This window comes from Dipteris shenzhenensis, chromosome 2, assembly GCF_047967505.1.
Source record: "Dipteris shenzhenensis isolate YYH24624 ecotype China chromosome 2, Dip_SZ_1.0, whole genome shotgun sequence".
Taxonomy (NCBI): domain Eukaryota; kingdom Viridiplantae; phylum Streptophyta; class Polypodiopsida; order Gleicheniales; family Dipteridaceae; genus Dipteris; species Dipteris shenzhenensis.
Window position 1 is genome coordinate 26,119,348 of NC_141597.1, and position 25,033 is coordinate 26,144,380.

Below are 25,033 nucleotides of genomic sequence, written 5' to 3' on the forward strand. Positions count from 1 at the left end.
GCATAGTTGTTCCCAAGGTGAACAACTCCATGAGTACCTGTGTAGGAAGTAAACCACTCCCTATGAGGAGTAACATGAAAAGAAGCACCTGAATCCAAGAGCCAGGTGTGCATGTCATGGCCATCAATAACCAAGGTATGTGCAATTACAGCAGAAGAACATAATACCTCATGTCTGTCACTGTCACTGTCCTCTGCTGCAACATTCACTGCATCCAAGTGATCTACCTTGGCCTTGCCTTTGCCTTTACTTCCACTGCCTGCATCCTTTACTTCAGCCTTGTTGGCTTTCTGATCCCGTATAAACTTGAAGCACTTTAGACTTCACATGTCCCTTCTTGCCACAATAAAAGCATTCAATGTCCTTTTTACCACGGGACTGACTTCGGGATTTGGACTTACTAGCAGATCTCCCCTTCTGCTGAGTCCTGCCTCTTTCCTGTACCTGCAAAGCATTTGAAGACTTGCTGCCCGCATTATTTTTCCTGCTCATCTCCTCCATGAGGAGAGAGCTCTCTACATCAGCATATATAAGAGTGACATTCGAATTAGACAAGGTGGTCTTGAAAGTGTCCCAACTCTCAGGAAGGGTACACAACAAGAAAGTAGCCTTGAACTCCTCATCAAGGTTCAACCCCTGTGCAATCAGTTGTGTAAAGATGGCATTGAACTCACTCAAGTGTGAGGTCATAGCTGTACCTTCCTTCATGCGAAGATCAACCAGCTTCTTCAACCAATACACCTTACTGGCTGAACTCTTTTGGGCATACAACTCTGCTAGCCTCTGCCATACACCATAAGAGGTCTTTTCAGCCTGAACATTGTACACAAGAGAATCACTGAGAGTAAGCATGATAGCAGCCCTCGCGGACAGATCTAGCTCCTCCCATTCATCATCTGACATCCCAGATGGCTTGACACCCTTCACCCTTATGGGCTTAGAAATCTTCTTAAGCAGAAGTACATTCAAACACTGTTCTGCCCATAATGCATAATTGTGTGCCCCTTCCAACTTCTTTATGTTCAGAATTGATGATTCACTTCCCCCTGATGCCATATCAGATAAGGAAAGTACCTGACTCCCTGTAAGTCAAGAAAGACTGAATAAAATTCTGATTTCTCAGAAAAAACCTGCTCTATCAAGAGCCAGGAGCACTCACAATAGTGCTGTTTTTTTTTTTTTTTTTTAAACTGTCAGAAAATCTGCAGCACAACAGAAAATTTCTCTCCAGTTACTGTACCTTCTGACACACTGTACCGTGCTCAAATAGGCATAAAAAAAATAATTTCAGAATGCTGCAGCTGCTCCACAAGTGCTTTAATAGTGCATCGACAGCTGACAAAGCACAAAACACTGCTGTAAACACTGCTGCACTGCTGTCCTGATCACTTCTCCCACCTCAGATGAGGTATTGCACTGATTTAATATGCATAAACCACTTGGCATATACTGTTTTGATTACCGAAAAAAAAAGAGCTCCAGACACTTCAGCCTGTCACAAAACCTGCAACAGAAAATGGGATAAATCCCAAGCAATTACCCTTCTGCCAAGGGAATAAAATGCATCTGAAGATCTCTGACAGTAACCCAAGTGCTCTCAAGCAAAATCTGGGCAAAAGCCCCTTGATCTGACACTTGTACCAAGTGAAAATAACCTCAACAATGAGGGATAAGGCATACAATGTGCAAATCTCTCTGACAAAATCAACTAACAGTGTAATGCAAATACTGCCCTGTGTAGAAATGACATACACAGATCCCAACGTACAAACACTCAATGAGGAACCTTTTGAGCACTGTCAACGATGGACAGTTAGGGACCGAGTAAACTCGATGCGCCCTGGCCAAGCGTGGCTCAACTGAGGTTCTCTGAGTGTTGCACAAGAAATATGACCTGCAAGAAAATGTCACCTCCACACTGCGGAAATCGAGACAAATGTGTGCACTGTGGCACCACACTACCTCAAGGCATACAAAGCATCAACTGCCGGGCAAAAGCCCTATGATCTACTCACCCGTAAACTGAGATTCAAACCCAGTAAAAGCATATATCCTCTGCAAGATCAAGGCATTACCTTCCCAAAACAAAATAACTGTGCAATCAACCACACACTGTGGTTCTGGTCACCTCAAGCACGAGGGAGATGAAGGTACTTGCTGTACTTTCAAAAAAACACAGTTTTGAGAACTGAAAATGATCCTGAATGAAGAGCAGAGTGCTCTTTCTCCTTCTCTTTCTTCCCCAGAGAAAAAAAAACTGATGTACCTGCTGTACTTTCGTACCTGTGTACCTGTGTAGATCCAAGGAGAAATTTCGAAATGTACTCCTCTGACGCAGATCCAAAACAAAAAAGCACCTTCCTGTCGAAAATCCCTGACACAGCTCCCTGTCACAGTCCGTACGGCGGCGTCCGTACGGTACAGTCGCATGTACGGTGTCCGTACGGCTGTACGGACGGCCGTATGTCCGTACGGCGCGCGAAATGATGCGCTGCCCGCTCTGCTGCCCGCCTGCGAAATGGCGCGCTGCTGCGCCCCCCGCGCTGCTGCCCGCTCTGCTGCTGCGCTGCTGCTGCCCGCTCTGCCTCGCTGCAGCCCTGCGGGCCACTAGGGCAAAGAGGTAGGGAGTGGGTAGACGGAGTGGAGAGGGAGGGGTAGGCTCTGATACCAGTTGAAGGGGGAAGGTGAGTGGTAGAAGTACAAGAGGGAGAGAGTGAGAGAGAAGACTCCAAATGTGCGGGTGTGAAGTGATGAGCCACACCACAAACTCTTAAGTTTTATTAGGATTAGGTTTTTCCCCCTATGACTGTCTTAAGACAGTCATAGGTGTCATAACTTTAATAAAGGGGTGGCAATGTGCCTTTACCCCAACAGCCCCAAGAGAGGGGTATTTGGTGTACCAAGTAAAAAGGTCTAAAATGAGGACATGTGGCAGAGGGAACCATCTAGGGAGATGTGGGTTTGTGGATAGGCATGAGAGATAAATTACGTATCTTAAGTAACATGCGATCCACGAAATTGGCTGGGTGGAAATTCGTAATGCCATCGCCTGTGATTGACGAAACCGAGAGGGAGAATTAGGAAATGTTCATTTCATTTTGGTATCAGAGCACATGGTAGAGATCAAGGGATGGACGAAAGACCAGAACTTCAGGCTGGACGAACGGGATGAGAAGAGAGCGTGAAGTGCAGCGTGATCTGAAGCGGTCGGGTACAGGGAGTGCGTGATAATTCGGCTGCTCGTGACTTGCGACGAATTTGGAGGTTGTTGCCCGTGACGACGAACAGCAGGCCTGAGGACAGCGTGGTGGCTGAGTTCGTTTTGCGGGAGATCTTCGATGAGCATTCACTTGATAGTGGACGACAGGCTTGGAGAGCAGGCTGATGATGAGCTGTGATGGCATGGCGCACCTTCGAGTATTCGACGGACAAGCCTTGCGTGGTTGTGTTGATGCCAGAAGCTAAGCTCTTACAGGTATTCTGCAAGTGAAAGAGTCACAGGGCCTGGACCTTCCTGGTGGTCCGATGACGTATGGGTTTGCTGAGCAGCGATGTGCGCCCGTGTGGAGGTGGCGATAATAAGTTCCGTCACGTGGGCTGCCTCGATGTTACAGTTACCAGACAGGCCGAAGGAACTCTAAGCATCGTGACTTGTACCTGTGGTCCAAAACCAGCGTAACAAGGTTCGACAGGAGGAGTGACAAGTGATTCTTGGTCTCAGCGTCGTCTTTGACGATTAACTCCAGGGAGCAAAATTTCTTTTCTTCTATATCAAATTTTAGTTTCCAGTTGCAGGCGATTTATTCTTGTACAGCAGAGGCTGCAGTTTATTATTCCTGTATAACAAAAGGGGAATCTGAAAAAAAAAAAAAGAGAAAAAAAAATTCTATTTTTCTTTTTGAAACTATGGAGGCAGAGGGACAAGATTCTAGGGTGAATCCTAGTGAATCTAGAGCACGGTCTACATAACAAATGTCCTATCACACAACACCTACTTTGGTGGGTAGGATTTCGGTATTAGAAGATGCTTTACAGCAAATTATGAACTAGCAGCTTCAAGTGAACGCTGGTCAAAATGAAATTAGGGAGATGGTGCAAGCCTTGTGGCTAGGCCATCTAGAATTGACAAGGGCAAAGCTCCAGCAGAGCCAGAGCCCAGTACACACTCATCAGAGCGTGCGAAGGTCAAGGTGCCTAATATTGCCAACTATAGACCGGAGAAGTACGCTGGTCGGATGACCGAGCGCAGTTCTGATGTGATCGAGGTTTGGTTACACAAGTGGGAAGAAGCCTTCGCCATTTGTGAAATCAGATCTGATCTAAAGAAAATCCATGAGGCCACTCACCTGTTTATTGAGGCAACGGATAGATGGTGGATAAAGCAACAGAAAGATCAGGTTGCCCCTACCACCTGGGAAGGGTTTAAAGCTGAATTTAAGAAACACTTTCTTCCACCTGACGAAGAGTCCCGAGCTTGGGATGCTTATAGAAACCTTCGTCAGAGGAATCTGTCGGTGGCAGAGTACACTAACAAGTTCAGGGAATGTGTTATGAAGATAACAGACCCTCTCCCTATGTCGGTTCAGTTGAAAGACTATATCTATGGACTGAACGACAAGATTAAAATGGAAGTTCGGGCTAAATATGTGACTACATTAGATGAATCTATTGCAGTATCCCTGAACTATGAGGATGCCAGAGGCAGATCTAGTGGATTTGTGCAGGCAGGGACTCAGTATGAGTACCCGAGAAAAGGGGGATTTCAGAGGAAATGGACTTCAAAGACAAGTGTCTCGCAGCCAAGTGGCCAAACCAAGCAGGTGAAGCCGGTTGAGGGACCAGCAAAAACAAGTACCACAGTTGGGGTGAAAAGGAAAATAACTCCAATGGCAGCCCGGGCTTGGTCAAAGTCCTCGTTGACCCCTGAGCATAAAGAGAAAGCTAGAAAAGAAGGATTGTGCTTCGGCTGCCTTCAGCGACATCAGTGGAAAGATTGTCCACTGAATAAAGACCGTCGCACAGCCAATATGATAATATCTGAATGTGACGCGGAAATGCAGGAGAGTCCCAATGCGGAACATATGCAGATGCAATTGGCGGGACCTTCTCAGAGGTTAGTACTTGTGTTGTTAAGTGTGTCTGTTACTAAGTTAGTAAGCGGTGCACCTGATAACATCCTTTCAAAGCCCGCAGCAACGGGGTATACGGTTTTTGATGAGCCGGAGTTGATTAAAATGAAAGGGCAAGTAGCCAGTCATGATGTGATTGTGTTGTTTGACTCAGCGTCAACACACAATGTAATCAACTCGAAGCTTATTAAGAGGCTCAAGTTGAAAACTAGTCCGTCTGATTATGCTTATACGGTCAGGATGGCGGAGGAAAGTTCCAGTTCAAGATGAACGGAGTAGAATATGTTTTACGAGGTGAAAAGGATTTACCTCGAGGACCATTGATTTCAGCCATGGAAATTCGGAAGACTCCGAAAGAGTTTCTGTGTGTGTGTATAGCATTGGTATAGTCGATTGATGATGCATCGACTAGCACTGAGTGTTACGCTCTAGCCGAGGTAGCATGACCTCGGAAGAATCAGTCGACATTTCCCTTATAGGATCTATCTTTGTAATATATGTGTTTGCGCTTTATGTAAATGATCGGGAGGGATTAATGTCAAGGTCCTAGGTGAGGGCTGATAGCACCGGACTAGATAGATCTGAGACCAGGGGCCTAGTGCAAAGAATGTGCCTAGGGGCAAGGAATTAAATGCATCCCAAGAGAGGGGTGAACTGTTGCATTAGTAAGGCCCTATATGGATGACATATGGCATCTAGATCTATCTAGGGAATTGGGGTGTCAAAGCTTGTGAGAGAATGGAGAATTGGGTAATTACGTGATTTCAAAAATAGCTCTCTCTCTCTTGCTTTTGAGCTTTGGCAGTTTGGCTGGGTGGTTAAGATGGTGCTACTCCCGTGATCAGAAAACGTGGCTTGGAAGAGAAAGTCGTGATATTTGGTATCAGAGCTGAAGGTTGGAAGGAAGGGTGAATCGACGAACGGGCTGTTGGAGCGATCCAAGAGAGGGGTAGAAATGATATTTGCTATCAGAATTGCATTGTTGGAGGATGCCTTACAACAGTTGTTAGCACAGCAATTACAAGCTAATGCAGGGCAGTCCGAACTTAGGAGAACACTCCAGAGTATGTCTGCCAGACCTTCTCGAGAGGAGAAGGGAAAGGCTCCAATGGAACCGGAGTCTAGTGTCCATACGGTCGAGCCTAGGAAGGCAAAAGTGCCAATTATTGCCAATTACAGACCGGAAAAGTATTCTGGTCGGATGAACGACCGTAGCTCCGATGTCATTGAGACATGGTTACACAAATGGGACGAGGCGTTCGCCATTTGTGAGATCAGAAATGACATCAAAAAGATCCGCGAGGCCACCCACATGTTTAGTGAGGCAGCGGATCGGTGGTGGATTAAGCAACAAAAGGATGGCATAGCATCCACTACCTGGGAGGGGTTTAAAAGAGAGTTCAGGAAACACTTCTTACCTCCTGACGAGGCATCCCGAGCTTGGGATCAATATAGGAACCTGCGTCAGAGAAATTTATCAGTGGCAGAATACACTGATAAGTTTCGAGAGAGTGTAATGAAGGTTGATGAACCCCTGCCTCAATCAATCCAAGTGAAAGATTTCATATTTGGATTGAATGACCGAATAAAAATGGAAGTTCGGGCTAAGTACGCGAACACGCTAGATGATGCAATAGCTATAGCCTTGAACTATGAGGATGCCAAGGGCAGCAAGCCAAGTGGGTTTGCACAGGTCGGAACCCAGTATGGGTATCCAAAGAAATCTGGGTTTAAGAAGAAGTGGACTAGTAAAGGGAGTGGTTCGCAGCCGAGTGGTCAAGCCAAGCAGGCGAGACCGGCTGAAACTCCTAAACCAAGTACCACCATTGGAGTGAAGAGAAAAGTAACTCCAATGGCAGCCCGGGCTTGGTCTAAGTCTCCCTTGAACCCGGAACAAAGGGAAAAAGCGAGGAGAGAAGGCTTATGCTTTGGTTGCCTTCAACCTCATCAGTGGAGAGATTGTCCACGTAATAAAGATCGTCGGATGGCTGAGATGGTGATCTCAGAGTGCGACGTGGAGATGCAGGGAAGTCCCAGAGCGGAAGAGATGCAGATTCAGCTAGCGGGATCTTCTCAGAGGTTAGTACCTTGTTTGTTTTGTGTGTCTGTTACTAAGTTAGTGACGAGTGCACCTGATAACATCCTATCTAAGCCCGCAGCAACGGGGTATACAGCCTTCAATGATACGGAGCTAATCAAAATGAAAGGGCAAGTGGCCAATCATGATGTCATTGTGTTGTTTGACTCAGCGTCAACTCACAATGTGATTAACTCCAAGCTCGTGAAGAGGCTGAAATTGAAAACAAGTCCATCTGACTATGCGTATACAGTCAGGATGGCTGATGGAAGTTCAACTGAAGTATGGGACCAAAGGGTTACCCAGTTGGAGCTTCAGATTCAGGACTATACTGAGAAGCTTGATTTTGAAATAACCAAGCTTGCTCATGCGGATATAGCCCTGGGAATGGCGTGGCATTCTAGGAAGAATCCAGCCATTGATTGGAAAAAGCACGTATATCAATTCAAGATGAATGATGTGCTTTATGTCTTGCGAGGTGGAAGAGATATACCTCAGGGACCGTTGGTTTCCGTGATGGAAATCAGAAAGGCTCAAGTAGAGTCTTTATACCTTTGCACAGCATCGGTAGAGTCGGTGGATGAGTCTTCGGCTAGCACTGATGTTATGCAAAGTGATGAGATGGCCAAGCTGGCTAATCTTATAACAGAGGAGTTCTCTGAATGTTTTAGGGATGAACTACCTTATGGGTTACCTCCAGAACGGAAAGTTCAGCATAAGATTGAACTGATCCCGGGGGCAGAACCTGTAAATAGACCTCCCTATAGAATGAGTTTTACTGAAGAAGCGGAGGTGCGTAGGCAACTGGAAGAATACCTCAAGTTGGGGCAGATTCAACCAAGTTTCTCACCTTTTGCTTCACCAGTGATATTAAAGAGGAAAAAGGATGATACGTTTCGCCTCTGTATAGATTACAGAGCATTAAATAATATCACTGTCAAGCACAGGTATCCGATGGCTCGGATTGATGATTTGCTAGATGCATTACATGGAGCCGTAATTTTCAGCAAGATAGATCTTAAGTGCGGCTATCATCAGATCCGGATTAGAGCCGAGGATGTGCATAAAACCGCTTTTAGAAGCAGGTTTGGTCATTATGAGTTTTTGGTAATGCCCTTCGGACTTACCAATGCTCCAGCGACTTTCGTCATGCTTATGAACGATTTACTACGACCGTATATCGGAAAGTTCGTAGTACATTTTATTGACGATATCTTGATATTCAGTAAAAGCATTACTGAGCATCGTGAACACTTAAGGATAGTGTTCAGTACTTTGAGGAAAGCCAGTCTATATGTGAATAAAAAGAAAACTATACTGTGTATGGTTAGGCTTGAGTATCTAGGGTTCATAATTACTCCACAAGGGGTAGAAATGGATCCGAAGAAAGTGGCTGCGATACTAACTTGGCCAATCCCTCAGAGTCTGACCGCGTTGCGATCATTCTTGGGATTTGTCCAGTTTTATAGAAGGCATATCAAAGGATATTCCGGAATAGTATCGCCATTGACTGATCTAACCTCAGGTAAAGTACCTTTTATTTGGGGACAGAATCAACAAGAAAGTTTTAACACCATAAAACAAGCTGTGGTCTCAGGACCGGTGTTAAAAATAGTTGATCCCCAGAAACCGTTGTTCCTAGAAACCGATGCAAGTGGCATTGCGGTAGGAGCAGTCCTCCTTCAAGAGGGAAGGCCAATCCCTCAGAGTCTGACCGCGTTGCGATCATTCTTGGGATTTGTCCAGTTTTATAGAAGGCATATCAAAGGATATTCCGGAATAGTATCGCCATTGACTGATCTAACCTCAGGTAAAGTACCTTTTATTTGGGGACAGAATCAACAAGAAAGTTTTAACACCATAAAACAAGCTGTGGTCTCAGGACCGGTGTTAAAAATAGTTGATCCCCAGAAACCGTTGTTCCTAGAAACCGATGCAAGTGGCATTGCGGTAGGAGCAGTCCTCCTTCAAGAGGGAAGGCCAGTAGCCTTCGAAAGCAAGAAGCTTTCTCCCTCTCAAAGGAATTGGCCAACTCATGAATTGGAGTTGTATGCTGTTATCCATGCTTTGAAAACATGGAGGCATTATCTGTATGGTTCAGAGTTTTATGTGGATGTGGATCATGATACTCTGAAACATTTCTGTAAACAGCCTGACTTGAGGGGCCGCCAAGCTAGGTGGGCAGAGCTCATGCAGGAGTTTAATCTTACGATTCGGTACCGAAGAGGAAAAGACAATAAGGTAGCTGATGCGTTATCTCGCATTATGCACAACCTGAGTTTCACGGTATTAGAGAGCGCTCTAATGACCGAAATAAAAGAAACTCAGAAGGTGGACGAGTTTGTCCAGAGCTTATGGCCTAAGGCTCATGTGTTAAAACCCGGGGAAAATGAAAAGGATGACCTGGCATCCAGAAAAGGCCAAACTTATGCAAGATATACCATAAGGGATGGTATGCTAGTTAGAAATGGCAAGGTTGTAGTACCTGGTCAGAATGATCTCAGGCAGAGAGTCATTCGACAATGCCATGATAGCCCGTGTGCGGGACATCCAGGTGTCGAGAAGACGTATGATCTCGTGAAGCGAGACTTCTTTTGGCCAAAGATGAAAAAGCATATTCATGAATATGTGACACGGTGTTTCTCGTGTCAGGTAAGTAAGGCCGAGCGGGTGAAGCCACCCGGACTTTTACAACCCTTGGAAATACCACTAAGTAAGTGGGAGAGCATTTCCATGGATTTTATTGTAGGGTTACCTGCAACACAAGGAGGGTATAATTCTATCCTTGTGGTGGTTGATCGTCTAACCAAGATGGCTCACTTCATTCCGACTAGAGAGTCTGTTAGTGCCCCGCAAGTAGCGGATTTGTTTATTAGACATATTTTTCGTCTGCATGGATTGCCTAGATCCATAGTGTCAGACAGAGATGTCAGGTTTACCGGTCACTTTTGGACTGCGGTATTTGAGACACTAAGGACTGAGGTGGGAATGAGTAGTGGGGATCATCCTGAGACGGATGGTCAGACGGAGAGAGTCAACCAGACTTTAGAGGATATGCTGAGAGCATATGTGTCATTGAGGCAACATACATGGGACAAGTGGTTGCCATTGTTGGAGTTTGCCTACAATGACAGGAAACATTCATCTACTGGGTTCAGTCCGTTTGAGCTGAACTATGGTTATAGGCCAGCCAATCCAACTATAGTTGGAGTACCTCAGAAAGTGCCTAGTGCCGCGAACTTTGTAGTTCAGATGCGGGAGATGCTAGCACTTGCGAGAGCTAATATCCGCCAGGCTATGGATAGAGCCAAGGTGTATGCGGATGAAAATCGGTCTATAAGAGTATTTGAAGAAGGAGAAAAAGTTTTTCTCAGAATTCCTTCGCACTCGAAGTCGTTGACTTCAGGAGAGTGTGCTAAGTTATCACCTCGATACTGTGGGCCGTGGTTAATTCTGAAAAGAATAGGCAGTGTAGCCTATAAATTAGAATTGCCACAGGGGTGTAAGGTGCACCCGGTTTTTCATGTTTCACGCTTAAAGAAATTTTTACATACTGGTGACTCACTAATCGAAGGTGTGGTTTTGTTTCAGGAGATAGAGGATATTGCAAGGCGCAAACCAACAAGAATCCTGGACCGAGGAACAATGCAAATACGAAATCGGAAGATACCCACGGTGTTGGTTGCATGGCATGGTCAGCCTCTATCCGAAGCTACTTGGGAGTCCGTATATCAGTTGCGGAGAGTGTTCCCAGACTTTATCATCGAGGACGCTGATGTCTGAAGAGGGAAGGAATGTTACGCTCTAGCCGAGGTAGCATGACCTCGGAAGAATCAGTCGACATTTCCCTTATAGGATCTATCTTTGTAATATATGTGTTTGCGCTTTATGTAAATGATCGGGAGGGATTAATGTCAAGGTCCTAGGTGAGGGCTGATAGCACCGGACTAGATAGATCTGAGACCAGGGGCCTAGTGCAAAGAATGTGCCTAGGGGCAAGGAATTAAATGCATCCCAAGAGAGGGGTGAACTGTTGCATTAGTAAGGCCCTATATGGATGACATATGGCATCTAGATCTATCTAGGGAATTGGGGTGTCAAAGCTTGTGAGAGAATGGAGAATTGGGTAATTACGTGATTTCAAAAATAGCTCTCTCTCTCTTGCTTTTGAGCTTTGGCAGTTTGGCTGGGTGGTTAAGATGGTGCTACTCCCGTGATCAGAAAACGTGGCTTGGAAGAGAAAGTCGTGATACTGAGGCTACCCAAGATGGGAAGATGGCCGAGTTGGCTAAAGAGATATCAGAGAAGTTCTCTGAATGTTTTAGGGATGAACTACCTTATGGGTTATCTCCAGAGCGGAATGTTCAGCATAAGATTGAACTGATCTCGGGGGCAGAACCTGTAAATAGACCTCCCTATAGAATGAGCTTTACTGAAGAGGCAGAGGTGCGTAGATAACTGGAAGAATACCTCAAGTTGGGGCAGCTTCAACCAAGTTTCTCACCTTTTGCTTCACCAGTGATATTAAAGAAGAAAAAGGATGATACGTTTCGCCTCTGTATAGATTACAGAGCATTAAATAATATCACTGTTAAGCACAGGAATCCGATGGCTCGGATTGATGATTTGCTAGATGCATTAAATAATATCACTGTTAAGCACAGGAATCCGATGGCTCGGATTGACGATATTCTAGTGTTCAGTAAAAGTATTACTGAGCATCGTGAACACTTGAGAAAAGTGTTCAGTACTTTGAGGAAAGCCAGTCTTTATGTAAATAAAAAGAAAACTATACTGTGTATGGTTAGGCTTGAATATTTAGGATTCATAATTACTCCACAGGGGGTAGAAATGGATCCGAAGAAAGTGGCTGCGATACTAACTTGGCCAATCCCTCAGAGTCCGACCGCGTTGCGATCATTCTTGGGATTTGTCCAATTTTATAGAAGGCATATCAAAGGATATTTCGAAATAGTATCGCCATTGACTGATCTGACCTCAGATAAAGTACCTTTTATATGGGGACAGAATCAACAAGAAAGCTTTAACACCATAAAACAAGCTGTGGTCACAAGACCGGTGTTAAAAATAGTTGATCCGCAGAAACCGTTGTTCTTGGAAATCGATGCAAGTGGCATTGCAGTAGGAGCAGTTCTCCTTCAAGAGGGAAGGCCAGTAGCCTTTGAAAGCAAGAAGCTTTCTCCCTCTCAAAGGAATTGGCCAACTCATGAATTGGAGTTGTATGCTGTTATCCATGCTTTGAAAACATGGAGGCATTATTTGTATGGTTCAGAGTTTTATGTGGATGTGGATCATGATACTCTGAAACATTTTTGTAAACAACCTGACTTGAGGGGCTGCCAAGCTAGGTGGGCAGAGCTCATGCAGGAGTTTAATTTAACGATTTGGTACCGAAGAGGAAAAGATAATAAGGTTGCTGATGCGTTGTCTTGCATTATGCACAATATGAGTTTCACGGTATTAGAGAGTGCTCTAATGACCGAGATTAGAGAAACTCAAAAAGTGGACGAGTTTGTCCAGAGCTTATGGCCTAAAGCTCATGTGTTAAAACCCGGGGAAAACGAAAAGGATGACCTGGCATCCAGAAAAGACCAAACTTATGCAAGATATACTATAAGGGATGGTATGCTGAAAAGAAATGGCAAGGTTGTAGTACCTAGTCAGAATGATCTCAGGTAGAGAGTCATTCGACAGTGCCATGATAGCCCATGTGCGGGACATCCAGGAGTCGAGAAGACATATGATCTCGTGAAGCGAGATTTCTTTTGGCGAAAGATGAAAAAGCATATTCATGAATATGTGACACGGTGTTTCTCGTGTCAGGTAAGTAAGGCCGAGCGGGTGAAGCCACCCGGACTTTGACAGCCCTTGGAAGTACCACTAAGTAAGTGTCAGAGCATTTCCATAGACTTTATTGTAGGGCTGCCTACGACACAAGGAGGGTATGATTCTATCCTTGTGGTGGTTGATCGTCTAACCAAGATGGCTCACTTCATTCCGACTAGAGAGTCTGTTAGTGCCCCGCAAGTGGCGGATTTGTTCATTAGACATGTAAAAAGAATAGGCAAGGTAGCCTATAAATTAGAATTACCACCGGGGTGTAAGGTGCATCCAGTGTTTCATGTTTCTCGTTTGGCATAGTAGTGACTCACTAATCGAAGGTGTTGTTTTGTTTCAGGAGATAGAGGATATTGCAAGACGCAAACCAACAAGAATCCTGGACCGAGGAACAATGCAAGTGCGCAATCGGAAGATCCCCACGGTGTTGGTTGCATGGCATGGTCTACCTCTATCGGAAGCTACCTGGGAATCCGTATACCAGTTACGAAGAGTGTTCCCAGATTTCATCATCGAGGACGCTGATGCTTGAAGAGGGAAGGAATGTTATGCTCTAGCCGAGATAGCATGACCTCGGAAAGATCGGTGGGCATTTTCTCTTAGATGACCGACTTCTGTAATATTTAATGTGCGTAAATAAAATGGTCAAGAGAAGTAACTGCCAAGGTCCTAGGTGAGGGTGTAATGGCATTGACTAGGTGGTTCTGAGTGCTAAGGCCTAGGTGCACCTAAATGTGTAATAATGCCAAGGGGCAAATGTTCTAAATTGTGCCCCAAGAGAGGGGTAATTGGTGTACCAAGTAAAAAGGTCTAAAATGAGGACATGTGGCAGAGGGAACCATCTAGGGAGATGTGGGTTTGTGGATAGGCATGAGAGATAAATTACGTATCTTAAGTAACATGCGATCCACGAAATTGGCTGGGTGGAAATTCGTAATGCCATCGCCTGTGATTGACGAAACCGAGAGGGAGAACTAGGAAATGTTCGTTTCAAGATGCTCTTTGTGTCGGATGCCGTCATGAATGAAAGTGGCTCGGGATCTCTTATCTGGGTCAGGAAAATGGAAAGAGGTGCGAAACCACCCTTGAAGAGACAATGGTGACGACTTTGGATCTCATAGTACACAGAGCAAAGTGCTTCTCCGACTCGGTCTCTTGCCGATCACAGAGTACAGAATCCAGATGCGACCATCTCTAGGCATGTCCTCAGCCCATCCACTCTCAATGCGTAGGTATTGTGACGAGACATGAAACTGCGCGAATGATATCCTCAAGGAATGGGGCTTCACAAGAAGCTCATTGGGTACCAAGCACTATAATTCTTGACTCAGTAGAGGTGTGTGATAACTTGGAATATTGTGTCCAACTGCAATGTGGATGCTTTGATCTCGGCTAGAACTATTTGGGACCGGTGGCTTACTGCGGATCATCAGTGACAGCAAGAATACCTGAAGCCTCTCCACTCGAGCCCAAATTGCCTCTGATAGGTCCGGTCCCCAAGGAGGACTACCACCATACATACCTTAAGGGTGGACCAAGGAGAGAGAGAGAGAGAGAGAGAGATCTATTCATCATGCATGCATGTATGTATCCATACACATACACACACTTTTTTTTAAAATTTTGAGTGAACTTTGAATGCTTTAAATTACAAGATAGCTGTCCCAGAAAACTGGTAAGCTGAAAGATTACATCAAGAGAAATCTCCATGTAGGAAAAATATACATCATGATCTATGTAGTAAGTTTGCAGACAATCAAAGAGTGATTGCTGCAAAGAACGACAAAAAAAAAAAGAAGTAGAAAAAACTTGATCACCAAAGACTCTGTGGTTTCTATCTTTCCAGAGAGTCCAGAGTGCCCAGTAGTGAGCCCAGGTAAAGAACAACTCAAAATCTGGCCGTTGAGGATAGATCCCAAACAGCCAGAAAAGCTTGCCAAAAGAAGCCTGAGGAAATCTCAGTCTCAATCTCTGCCGAAGGATGCTCAAGAAGCTCTGCGTTTCGGGGTAGTGCCCAAAAATATGAGATATTGCTCAGGGCCTTTGCAATATACATAAATGGGACTACTTTGGGATTACATTACTGCTCATAGGCTACATTTTGCAAGAACACAATCAACATTCCTTCGCAGGCCGTGAAGGCTTCTTTGTGGGTTTTTGCATCTTTTATGCTGGCTGAACTTTTTTGGGGGTTACAATGCTGGTTCATAACGATTTACAGCCACAATTGCTTCATAATGACACGCATGGTCGTTATCTTATAGTTAGATGCATTATTGATGGGGATAGTTATGAGTTTGCGTCTGTCTATGCATCCTCGGCATCTGCAGTTAGGGCTGAAAATGTGGCACCACTTGGCTCAACATCCCTGGAAGGATCATGCATTTGTATGTAGAGATTTCAATAATTCTTTTGGCAATGAGGACAGCAGTACACATCGCTCCCATATGATGGCAAGATGCCTGGGCACTCACGATTGATACTTTACATACAGGCCAGTGATTTCTGGTAGCATCTTAAGCCTGATGATATTGGATATACTTCCCATCACAATGCCTTTACTCAATATTGGTCACGCTTAGATCGATGGTACATGCTTCATGCAGTTCAGTTTGATGACTTCACTTGTGATATGCATTTGGATTATGCCTTGCACTTATCCGATCACTTTCCGGTCTCTATGACTCTTCATTTTGGCTTGCTGTTGCATGATGTGTGTTTGCCAGGCCTTTTTACTGGTGAATAATTCTTACCTCAAGCATCAGGCCTTTCGGCTTATGGTCAAGGCTCTTATGCACCGACTTGTTTTGCATGCATCCATTGATGGGGACTGAGCGTGGAACTGTTTCGCCATGGCTATGAAGGACCTTATTAAAGACTATGGAAAAAGATCTCTTGGGGACTTGTGTCACAAAGTAGTAGATGCAAAAGCTTCGGTTCAGCGCTTCATCTCTATAGCACAACAAAGCCAATTGTCTATGGATAATCAAATAGCTTTTAGTGATTCCCTTTGTTGCTTCTCTGACAATGGTCAACACAAGCTGTGAAAATGGCAGCTTTGTTCGAGGTGAAAAGCTTTGCAAGATACGGGTGGTTCTTCTAACGCCTTTTTCAAAAGTCTTCATGCCTCGTGCTGCATGCATTCTTTCCACCGTGTCATGCGCCAGCACTATCCCAATTGGGGTGCCCTAAATCTCCTGGATGGGATGGCTTGATGCTGGAATTTTTGCTGAATTTTGGGATCATTTGAGCCATATTCTTTTGTTTATGATTAATAGGGCGTGGAATTTTGGTCATAAGCCTTTATCTTGGAAAACGGGCTTGCTGCGATTGATTTTAAAAGAGCCCCCTTTGACAATCATTATTTGACTGCTGTCCTATGACCTTGATGCCTGCAGTGTACAAGCTAATTTCTTAAATGTATCACACTTTTTGTACACGGGACTACATCCTGCACAATATGGTTTTGTGTCTTGCAGGTAGATTTTGGAGAATAATGCAAATGCTTATATTGGCAAAGAATATGCCAAACACACTCAGCAGGATGTTCTCATAATGCAAGTGGACATTGAAAAAGCATTTGACGCCATCAGATGGGATTTTATTGTTGCAGTTATGAGACAATTGGACTTTGGGCCAAAAATGCAAAATGTGGTTTACTGGCTTTATGATGAGGGCACGGCAATTCGCCTTTTATCTGATGCCCTCTCATGTTCTTGGTCTTTAGGCCGTTCGGTTCGACAGGGTTGTCCTCTTCGTGCTCTCTTAGCTGGTGCGTCATGTGGGCTATTGTATAGGATGGCACATTTCTCTGCCACAAGAGAGACTCTGGGTGTTGCAAAAGCTGTTCTGCAAGTTAGATTATTGGAAGGTATCTACTTGGCCACCGTATGTTCGCCTTCAAATTGTTCATTCGATTCTTACTGCTTATGTGCAGTTTTACTTGCCTCTTATTCCCTTGTCTTCTCAGGATATTCAAAAGTTTTCAATAAGGTTATGGTGCACCAAGCACGATCGTAAGGTTCTCCACCTTCTCAAAAGCAATCATGTCCGTTCGCCCAGGCTTCATGGGGTTTTGAATATTCTTGATCTTTACACTCATTTGCTTGGCCACAAGGCTATGCTCTTGCCCAACTTTTTGGAGCAGCATTAGCCATGGACCCTCATGTTGTCTTGTTTATTCACCTCTCTGCATATGGATGCTTTTGGCCATTAGGTTCTGGCTATTTGTGTTTGGTCTTATTCCGGGCTGTCCATTCTCTTCTCGACTAATTCAGGATTGGCAGCAGCTTGTGGATTATCTCCACTGATTTGGTAGACCTCGAGATCCTGGTAACACACTACGATTGCAGAGTCTTCACTAGAGTTAGGTCTTTCCTATTCCTTTGGCTCACTTGCAGCTTAGCAAGGTGTATTTCCTACACCGATTGGGAGTTTGTACAATGGCAGATGTTGTCAATGATCGGGGTTATACACTTTCCTTTCCAGAGGTCAGGAGACAGTATTGCTTAGGGCTGCATCACATCTACTTGGTGTATTATTACCACCTTGTTGCAGCCTCTTTAGCATGTCCCTCTTTATTTTATACTCTCCCCTTGCTGGATTGGTGGTTTGATCGTGGGACTCTAGGTTACTCCTCCTTTTTGTTTGCGGATATTTCTGCAAAGAAGGCTTATCACGTCTTGCTTCCACGGCCTTGGATTCAAGACCATGGCAATCACTTTTGGCATCTGAATAAGTCCCTTTCTTGCTGGAGAACATCTCTTTAGTGCATCTGGAGCAACAAACTCCTTCTCAAGCAAAGAGTCTTCCTATGGCACTGTTTGGTTGGGGCTTTACCTATAGGATATTTCTTGGCCACCAGGCGTTCTGCTTCCTCGATTTGTCCCACTTGCTCTCATGCACGAGAGACGGTCTTGCATTTGTTTTGGACCTGTACTTTTGCACGGGATTTCTTTTTTCCGATTGATAATAGGGCTTCGAGCTCGTTTTTCATCCACTTCCTTTGGGAAGCAGTTTTGGTTGTATGCTCCTATCCCGGAGTATGATCATTTCTTCTCCTAGTGTTGATATTGAGCTCTTTGGTCATTGTATCGTGCTCGTATCATTCGACTGTATGAGCACTCTTCAATGAATGTCTTTCGATACTTTCAAGCTTCTTTGCTTCAGTCTCTACAAGATGCTCATTCCTTTGGAGACCTTCCTCATGCCCCATTGGAAGTTTTTATTACTGTGCTTGGTTATGAACAGTAGCATTACTGTGCTTGGTTATGAACAGTAGCTGTCCCACTCGGGGACAGCCATGAATGTAAATGCTTGCTTAATGCAAAATTTCTTTTACAAAAAAGAAGTGCGCGTGCAGGTGTGTGTGTGTACATGTATATACATATGTACATATTCCATATGTATATATTTTAGGATGCATGTGTCTCAGACATTTCTTGGGGAGGTGAGGAGTGTGAGGGAGAAGCTATGTTTCAGCCTCCTCCTATGTTGCACTGACCCACTATGCCCAATCAAACCACATGCATAGGTGGGGGGTCTCACTTGATTGGCTACCCTAGAGTGTGGGGACTGATGTGTGTATATCCCTATGACACATTTCTAAACCGCCTAAGACTGTTGACCAATGGAATAGTGCCATGTGGCCCTAATCTCTTCCATCCATGGCTTATATATGCTACATAATGTGGCCTCTTAAGCATCTCTAGCCCTACCAATGATGTAATGTCATTGATGATCTATCCTTAGTCAAGGATAAACCTAGGATGGTTAAGAAGCATTTCAATAATCCTCACCATCTGACCACCCCAAGGGTGAAATGTTGAACTAATCCATAGTTCGTTCCAACACGTCTATGAGGCAAGGTTTTCTGTAAAGCTGAATCTTCTTTTTTAATCAGAGGGATTCAAAAGTCTGATGGGATATTTCTCTGTTTGTGTACACTCTTTTATAAATATGAAGTTTTAAGGGACAGTTGACTGTATGTTGGTTATATGCAGTCCCATTGTAATCATATTCAGGCATCCAGTCTCTAATGTCCTTCACCGTCTCCCATAGTACTACATTTTCCAGGAGCTGGGCTCTCCAATCAGTGCCTGATTTCCTCCTCAAAGAGGCTGTGTGCCAGCTGTGACCATGGTGATCTAGAAGCTGCTTGACAGGCGTTGCCTGCTTCAGGTGGTGATTATAGTGGACCAAAACACATTTTTTCTATTGGTATTTGCCAAAGGAGTTTTGGCAAAAGTTTCTACATTTGAGACCAAGGAGAATAGTGTAGTGATTTGAAATACGTGGAAATACTGGCTGAATTCGTGCACTTCAGTGGGAATGTTTCTGCGAAACTATTGTGTTCAATGCCCATACTACCTGATCTTGTGCACATCAATAGGAATATTCTATGAATGTTGTCTAGTGAAGTCTGCAAGCTGTATTAACTGAATTTGTTTGCAGGAATCTTCATTCACAGAGGTGAAAGGCAGCCCGGAGGAAGATTCAACATTTTCAGTGCAGACAATCCCCTCAGCCAAACATGAAGCTGCATTGGAAAACGGAAATTTTGTGGAGACTGAAGATAAAGATGTCTTAATTGAAGGGATAGCTGCAGTGTCTGCCCTGAATAAGTGGGTGTCCCCTCAAATATCTGGCCGTCAGCCATCACCACGCTACCAGGTAAAATAAATGCCCAAATGAAACACTACATCATGAAGTTTGGGACCTTCTCTGACACTAGACACTATCAGTCATTATTTTGTCTGCTACTCTTATAGCATGCAGCTGCAGTCTTGCAAGACAAGATGTATGTTATTGGAGGCAATCACAATGGTCGGTACTTGAATGATGTTCAGGTATTGTAAATGACTTTTTTCAGTATTATTTTTGTGGCATTTCCTTTGGTGCCATCTTATTATGTTGGCCTGGATATGAATCGTTGATTCTTTGCCTTTGAAGGTAAGTTTTGCTCATATCTGCAAAGGATGTAAAGGTATAATCTGTCTCCAAATCAATCCTACTCGTACATAACAAGCAGACTTATTGATATTGCTCTGTTAGCTCAATGCAGGCACTTGATTTGAATACGTTGACATGGTCCAGGGTGGAGCAGAACTCAACTACACCCTCCCCTGATTTACACGGAGACGTGTTTCCACCGTGTGCTGGTCATAGTCTGGTTTGTGTATATTCTTCAGTTTTTTCCCCCCCTCCAGAGAATAACTTTCTATTTTGCTTGAAAAATCAACCATACAAATCAGTAATCTGAGAGGGGCTGCTCGTGAGAAATAAAGAGAAAACCGACTGTCAGAAAACACCAGCTTGCTTCCAGAGAACCCAGCTCAATGCCTAGGGAATCTCTGGAATAGGGTCCAACAACCAGGACTATACATCTTCTTCAAGGTTTTAAGTAATGTATGTGTCAACTTTGTAGATTCTCCTGGGATGATTTTTCTTGTGGGCTGTTGGTATCCTTTTACACTGTAGGAGCATGAAAAAATCAAATGGTCACTATCAGATGCTATTGGACACGGCTGAATGCATCTTCCATGTGTTGTTGAATAGGACACTTTGGGCTTCATTGCATTGAGTTTAGAGTTGTCACCAAAGTTTGGAATATATTCTTGCACAAGATTTACCTGATGCTTGGGTTGATAATATATATCATGCCTCTTGTCCATGTTGTCCAAGTAGTCTGTGAGAAATTATTGCCACTTTTAAGTGATCTGTTGCTATCTTGGCATGGAGTGGGCCTAAGAGCGTGTCTTGTTTCAGATTCAAAGGGGCACCAAGCTCCTTGCTGTCGCTGGACATTCCAAAGATCCCTGTGAGACAGTATTAGGTAGCCAACATACTTGATTTTCTGCATGTTCAAATGCTAGTGGCTTCTTTCTAAATGTGTACACTAGGCTAGCCACATCGTCTTCTGACTCCACCTTATCTTTTCCTGTAGTGCGTGCCTTTGACACTGAGACATGCTCATGGTCACTTTTGAAATCATATGGAAAGGCTCCGGTACGCAAACTTTATAATGAGCAAATATTTGTATGATTGGACATATTCTAGTCTTACAAAGGTATATATAAATATTTCATGCGTCCTTTTCTTTAATAGACGAGTGTTTCTTAAACATTATATCTTGTTGCAGATTGCACGGGGTGGTCAATCAGTCACTCTTGTAGGTACCAATCTAGTTATGTTTGGTGGAGAAGATTCAAAAAGACGCCTTTTAAATGATCTCAATATTCTCGATCTTGAAACTATGACTTGGGATGCAGTAGAAGCTGTGTAAGTTGTCTTATTTCTTGCTTTTCTAGTGCCGGCTTATCTTTTTGATTTATAACACACTTGCGCACAGTAACCATATTCTGAGCTTAAAAGGACGTGAGCAAACCTTTCATTATCTTTCTTTGCTATTGCTCTCAAGCTATTTTGGTGCACTATCAGTATCCTGATGTTCCCGGTTGGACTTCCTGAGCAAGAAATTCTTGTAGTCTGCCAATTATGTAGTGTCGTTAAACTGTCTTGTTGGCATGTGTACCTTGCAGGGGGACACCACCCACACCTCGTTCTGATCACACAGCAGCAGTTCAAGCAAATCGCTACCTCCTAATATTTGGTGGTGGTTCACATTCCACATGCTTCAATGACCTACACGTGCTTGATCTTGAGACTGTAAGCACCTTCACCTTGATCTTTGAGATCGATATGAAATATGGTTTTCATTTTATGGTAGTCTCTCTCAGCCCAGTATTTTATGGTACCTTTTGAAGGCAATAATGCCTAGAATATAATACAAGCATTATTTTCCATGCATCTGGTCATGACTTTCAAATGTGTCATTGTTTTCCGGCACACAAGATCTATCATTCATTCGTCACTAATGAGTAGCTGTCAATAGTAAAGACATAAGACATCTTGTCATTCTGCCTTTATAAGTGTCATATTTGCAAAATTTCTGAATGGAATATCACACATCAATGACCTTGAAACTCCTTTATGTTCATGCACCTTGAGTTGGGATAATTGCTTATCTGTTAACAATAAAGTTGAATTGCTTAAATAGGATTTTCCTTTATCGAGGACTTGAAGTTTATTAAAATTTCCTTTTAAGATTGTTGATAATATGACGTAATGACATACATAACAGTACATGATTTGCAGAGGTATTAGGGGGCTGGCTAGATGTGCACCATGAAAGCTGTTGTTTGGTGATCTGAGATTGTGGATTTATGACAGAGTAGGGTTAAACCAGGTTAATTTCTTTCAGTTTGCAGGTTCTCTCCTAAAACAACACAAGCAAACTGCTTTCTCAATTCACAAGGACAAGAAAGCTATAATTTATCATCAGGAAACGTCCTGTCTAGGTTCTCAAGATCTGGACTTGATGATAAGGGATCATGGATCTCCTTAATGTTACCACTGACCAGTTTCAAACTCCATAGGAAAGATTTGGCACTGTCTCATTGATGAGGGGAAGATCCCACATGCCCAGGTTATGAAAAGCAGGATTATTATATCTTATCCTTCTCCCTTGCACAGTTGAAGCTTGGCAGAGCTGCACTATTTGGGACTAACATACATGTGAGGTATTGGTATGCCATCTCCTAAAAGTGCATAATGTGGGGCATCATAAGCCTGTCTTGTGCTGTCTTTAGCACCTAAATTAGAGGAGAAATTCTGAATGGCAGCAAGAACATTGAACACAGTCTGCAGCTAAAATGAAATTCTTTAGGCTTCACAAGCAGGTGTAGGTTGAATGAAGACAAGGTAGACTAACTTTTTGTTAGCTTTCTCATTTAGCGGTAGCCTTTATCATGGCTGAGTCTGACTTTTCTCTCTGGATGCTGACAGCTACTTAGTTCGAAGACCTTTGCTGAGGATGCTGAAGTCTGTGTGGGTGTGTAGATATGTAAGTGTACGCGGGAGGCTATGTAGCAACCTGCTCCCTAGCCCCTATACATGCAGGACCGGACTCTTTTTACCGAGCCGCAGAAAGAAATGGCATGCCATGAAGAACTCCCGTAGGAGAGTCAGATGTCGACAATAGGTAAGGGGTACCCATGGAGATTCTCCTTCACGATCAGGGACATGAGCAAGGCACAAAGACTTCATCGAAGAGCTCCATTCCTCTCGTAGCAGAGGCAACCACACCTCCCCCCTTCCCTTAGCTCCTCTACTCCCCAACGAGACACCTACGCCGCTAGACTCTAGTTCCCTTAAGTAGGTAGTGGGCCTTGGTAGCAGTTGCTCTAGACCCTCCTCTTGGGCCATTGCTTAGACTCCAACTCCCTCCCTCCTTCTCCCCTCTTCGCCACCGTGCACTTTCTCCTCAGTAGCACTTGCTCTGAACCCCTCTCTTGGCTCATTCCTTAGACCCTACTTCCTCCCCCCCATGAGCTGCTCCCCCCCTTTACGCCTTTGTGCATGGTGAGGGTTTGCATGGCTCACTTTAGGGTCTTTTGCCCTCTTTGTTTTTGCACTTAGTTCTCATTCCCAATGTTGGGAAACCAATTTTTGAGTATTTTTGGGAGTTGGGCCTTGGAATTTTATAAGCAAGAACTAGATGCGTTGATTGGAGATCATGGTGATTTGCATTCTTCAAGGCCATGCAAGCAATGTTAGCAGTTAGCCTTGGTATGTGTGTAGCTCATAGAGTAGCCCATGTGGTCGTATTTGGTGCGCCACCTGTTGGTATCCCACAATTTTAGGGGCATTGTAAATGAATCAGAGACTAGATGTGTCTCTTCATCACAGGCACTTGTTGCCACTTCAGCCACTTTTGATTCATCTACCACTACTCCCTCAGTGCCTGCCGTTGACCCTCCAACACCTGAACAGATTCTTTGGGATCAGAGAGATACACAGGCACATGCAGTGATTGCTATGAATAGCAAGAGGGAAGTTATACCTCACGTTCGTTCTTGAAAGACAGCCAAGGAGGCATGGGATACTTTGGCGAGTCTTCATCAGATTCGCAATAAGGCCTAGGGTTGCCTATTTATGTAGGCAACTGGATACTGTTAAGATGAACGAAGGGGACAACATGGATGCCTATCTCACCAAAATTAAGGATTTTAGAGAGCAGCTCATCAATGTCGATGAGAATGTACCAGATTCATAGGTGGTGTCTACGACACTTGATGGGCTCCTTGACTTGTACCAAAGATTCCTACGACAACGAGGCTAGTGGCCATGGGTAACCCCAACAGCTATAAGCTTCAATCAGCTTGTTTCCCTTCTCTTGCAAGAGGAGAAAAGCCGCACCAATCGGGCTGCCTCCTTTCATGCAGATCAGGCCTTTGCTACATATCATAGAGGCAAGGGCAAAGGGGGCAAGAATTCCAGCAAGCCCAAGACTTTTGGACCTTCATCAAAATCTGCTCTGTCAGATGGGAAGAGAAAAAACAGCAAGCGCTGTAATTATTGCAGGAAGCTAGGTCATGACATCTCTGAATGTCGCAAGCGAATAGCTTCAAAGAAGAAAAAATAGCAAACAGGTCTTGCTGTCACAAATGCCTCTGCTGCCCCTGAACATGCCCATGAGGCAGCAAACATTGCTCATGATGATTGGGCATTTGTTGTGACATGCCATTACCATCCAGAGAAGCATGCTACAGCCTTGTCTATCTCAGATTTTGAGTCAGATTGGTACTTTGACAGTGGTGCCTCCAAGCACATTACTTGCTGCAGATCTCTCTTTTAGTTTGGGGGCTGCTCCACATGGTGGCACAGTGACATGTGCCAACAATGCATCTTATCCCGTTAAAGGGATTGGCCAGGTTGAGGTCACCTCATTATCAGGGGATACAGTTACACTTATGGAGGTGTTATATGTGCCTGGTATCATTTTTATCTCAGCCATCTCCTTGAATGGCTTTTGAGTTCTTTTTTACGATTATCGTTGTGCCATGTATGACAACCGGTATGATGATTGTATTGTACTTACTGGGTCACTGTCAAGTGGGCTGTACCA

General features: G+C 44.2%; 1 protein-coding gene across 2 annotated transcripts in view; it reads left to right on the forward strand.

Moving 5' to 3' along the window:
- The window catches only part of LOC147904549 (acyl-CoA-binding domain-containing protein 6-like), a 71,545-nt gene that overhangs the window by 31,879 nt on the left and 14,633 nt on the right, over nucleotides 1-25,033 (forward strand). For both annotated transcript variants that reach the window (XR_015542338.1, XM_087387218.1), the window contains exons 5-11: nucleotides 19,519-19,737; nucleotides 19,836-19,913; nucleotides 20,129-20,236; nucleotides 20,833-20,899; nucleotides 21,011-21,072; nucleotides 21,206-21,345; nucleotides 21,606-21,732. Coding sequence is in view for 1 of the 2 variants with exons in the window: in XM_087387218.1 (XP_087243344.1) it covers nucleotides 19,519-19,737; nucleotides 19,836-19,913; nucleotides 20,129-20,236; nucleotides 20,833-20,899; nucleotides 21,011-21,072; nucleotides 21,206-21,345; nucleotides 21,606-21,732 (801 nt within the window). In the remaining variant the exon portion in view is untranslated. The remainder of the gene's footprint in view (nucleotides 1-19,518; nucleotides 19,738-19,835; nucleotides 19,914-20,128; nucleotides 20,237-20,832; nucleotides 20,900-21,010; nucleotides 21,073-21,205; nucleotides 21,346-21,605; nucleotides 21,733-25,033) is intronic.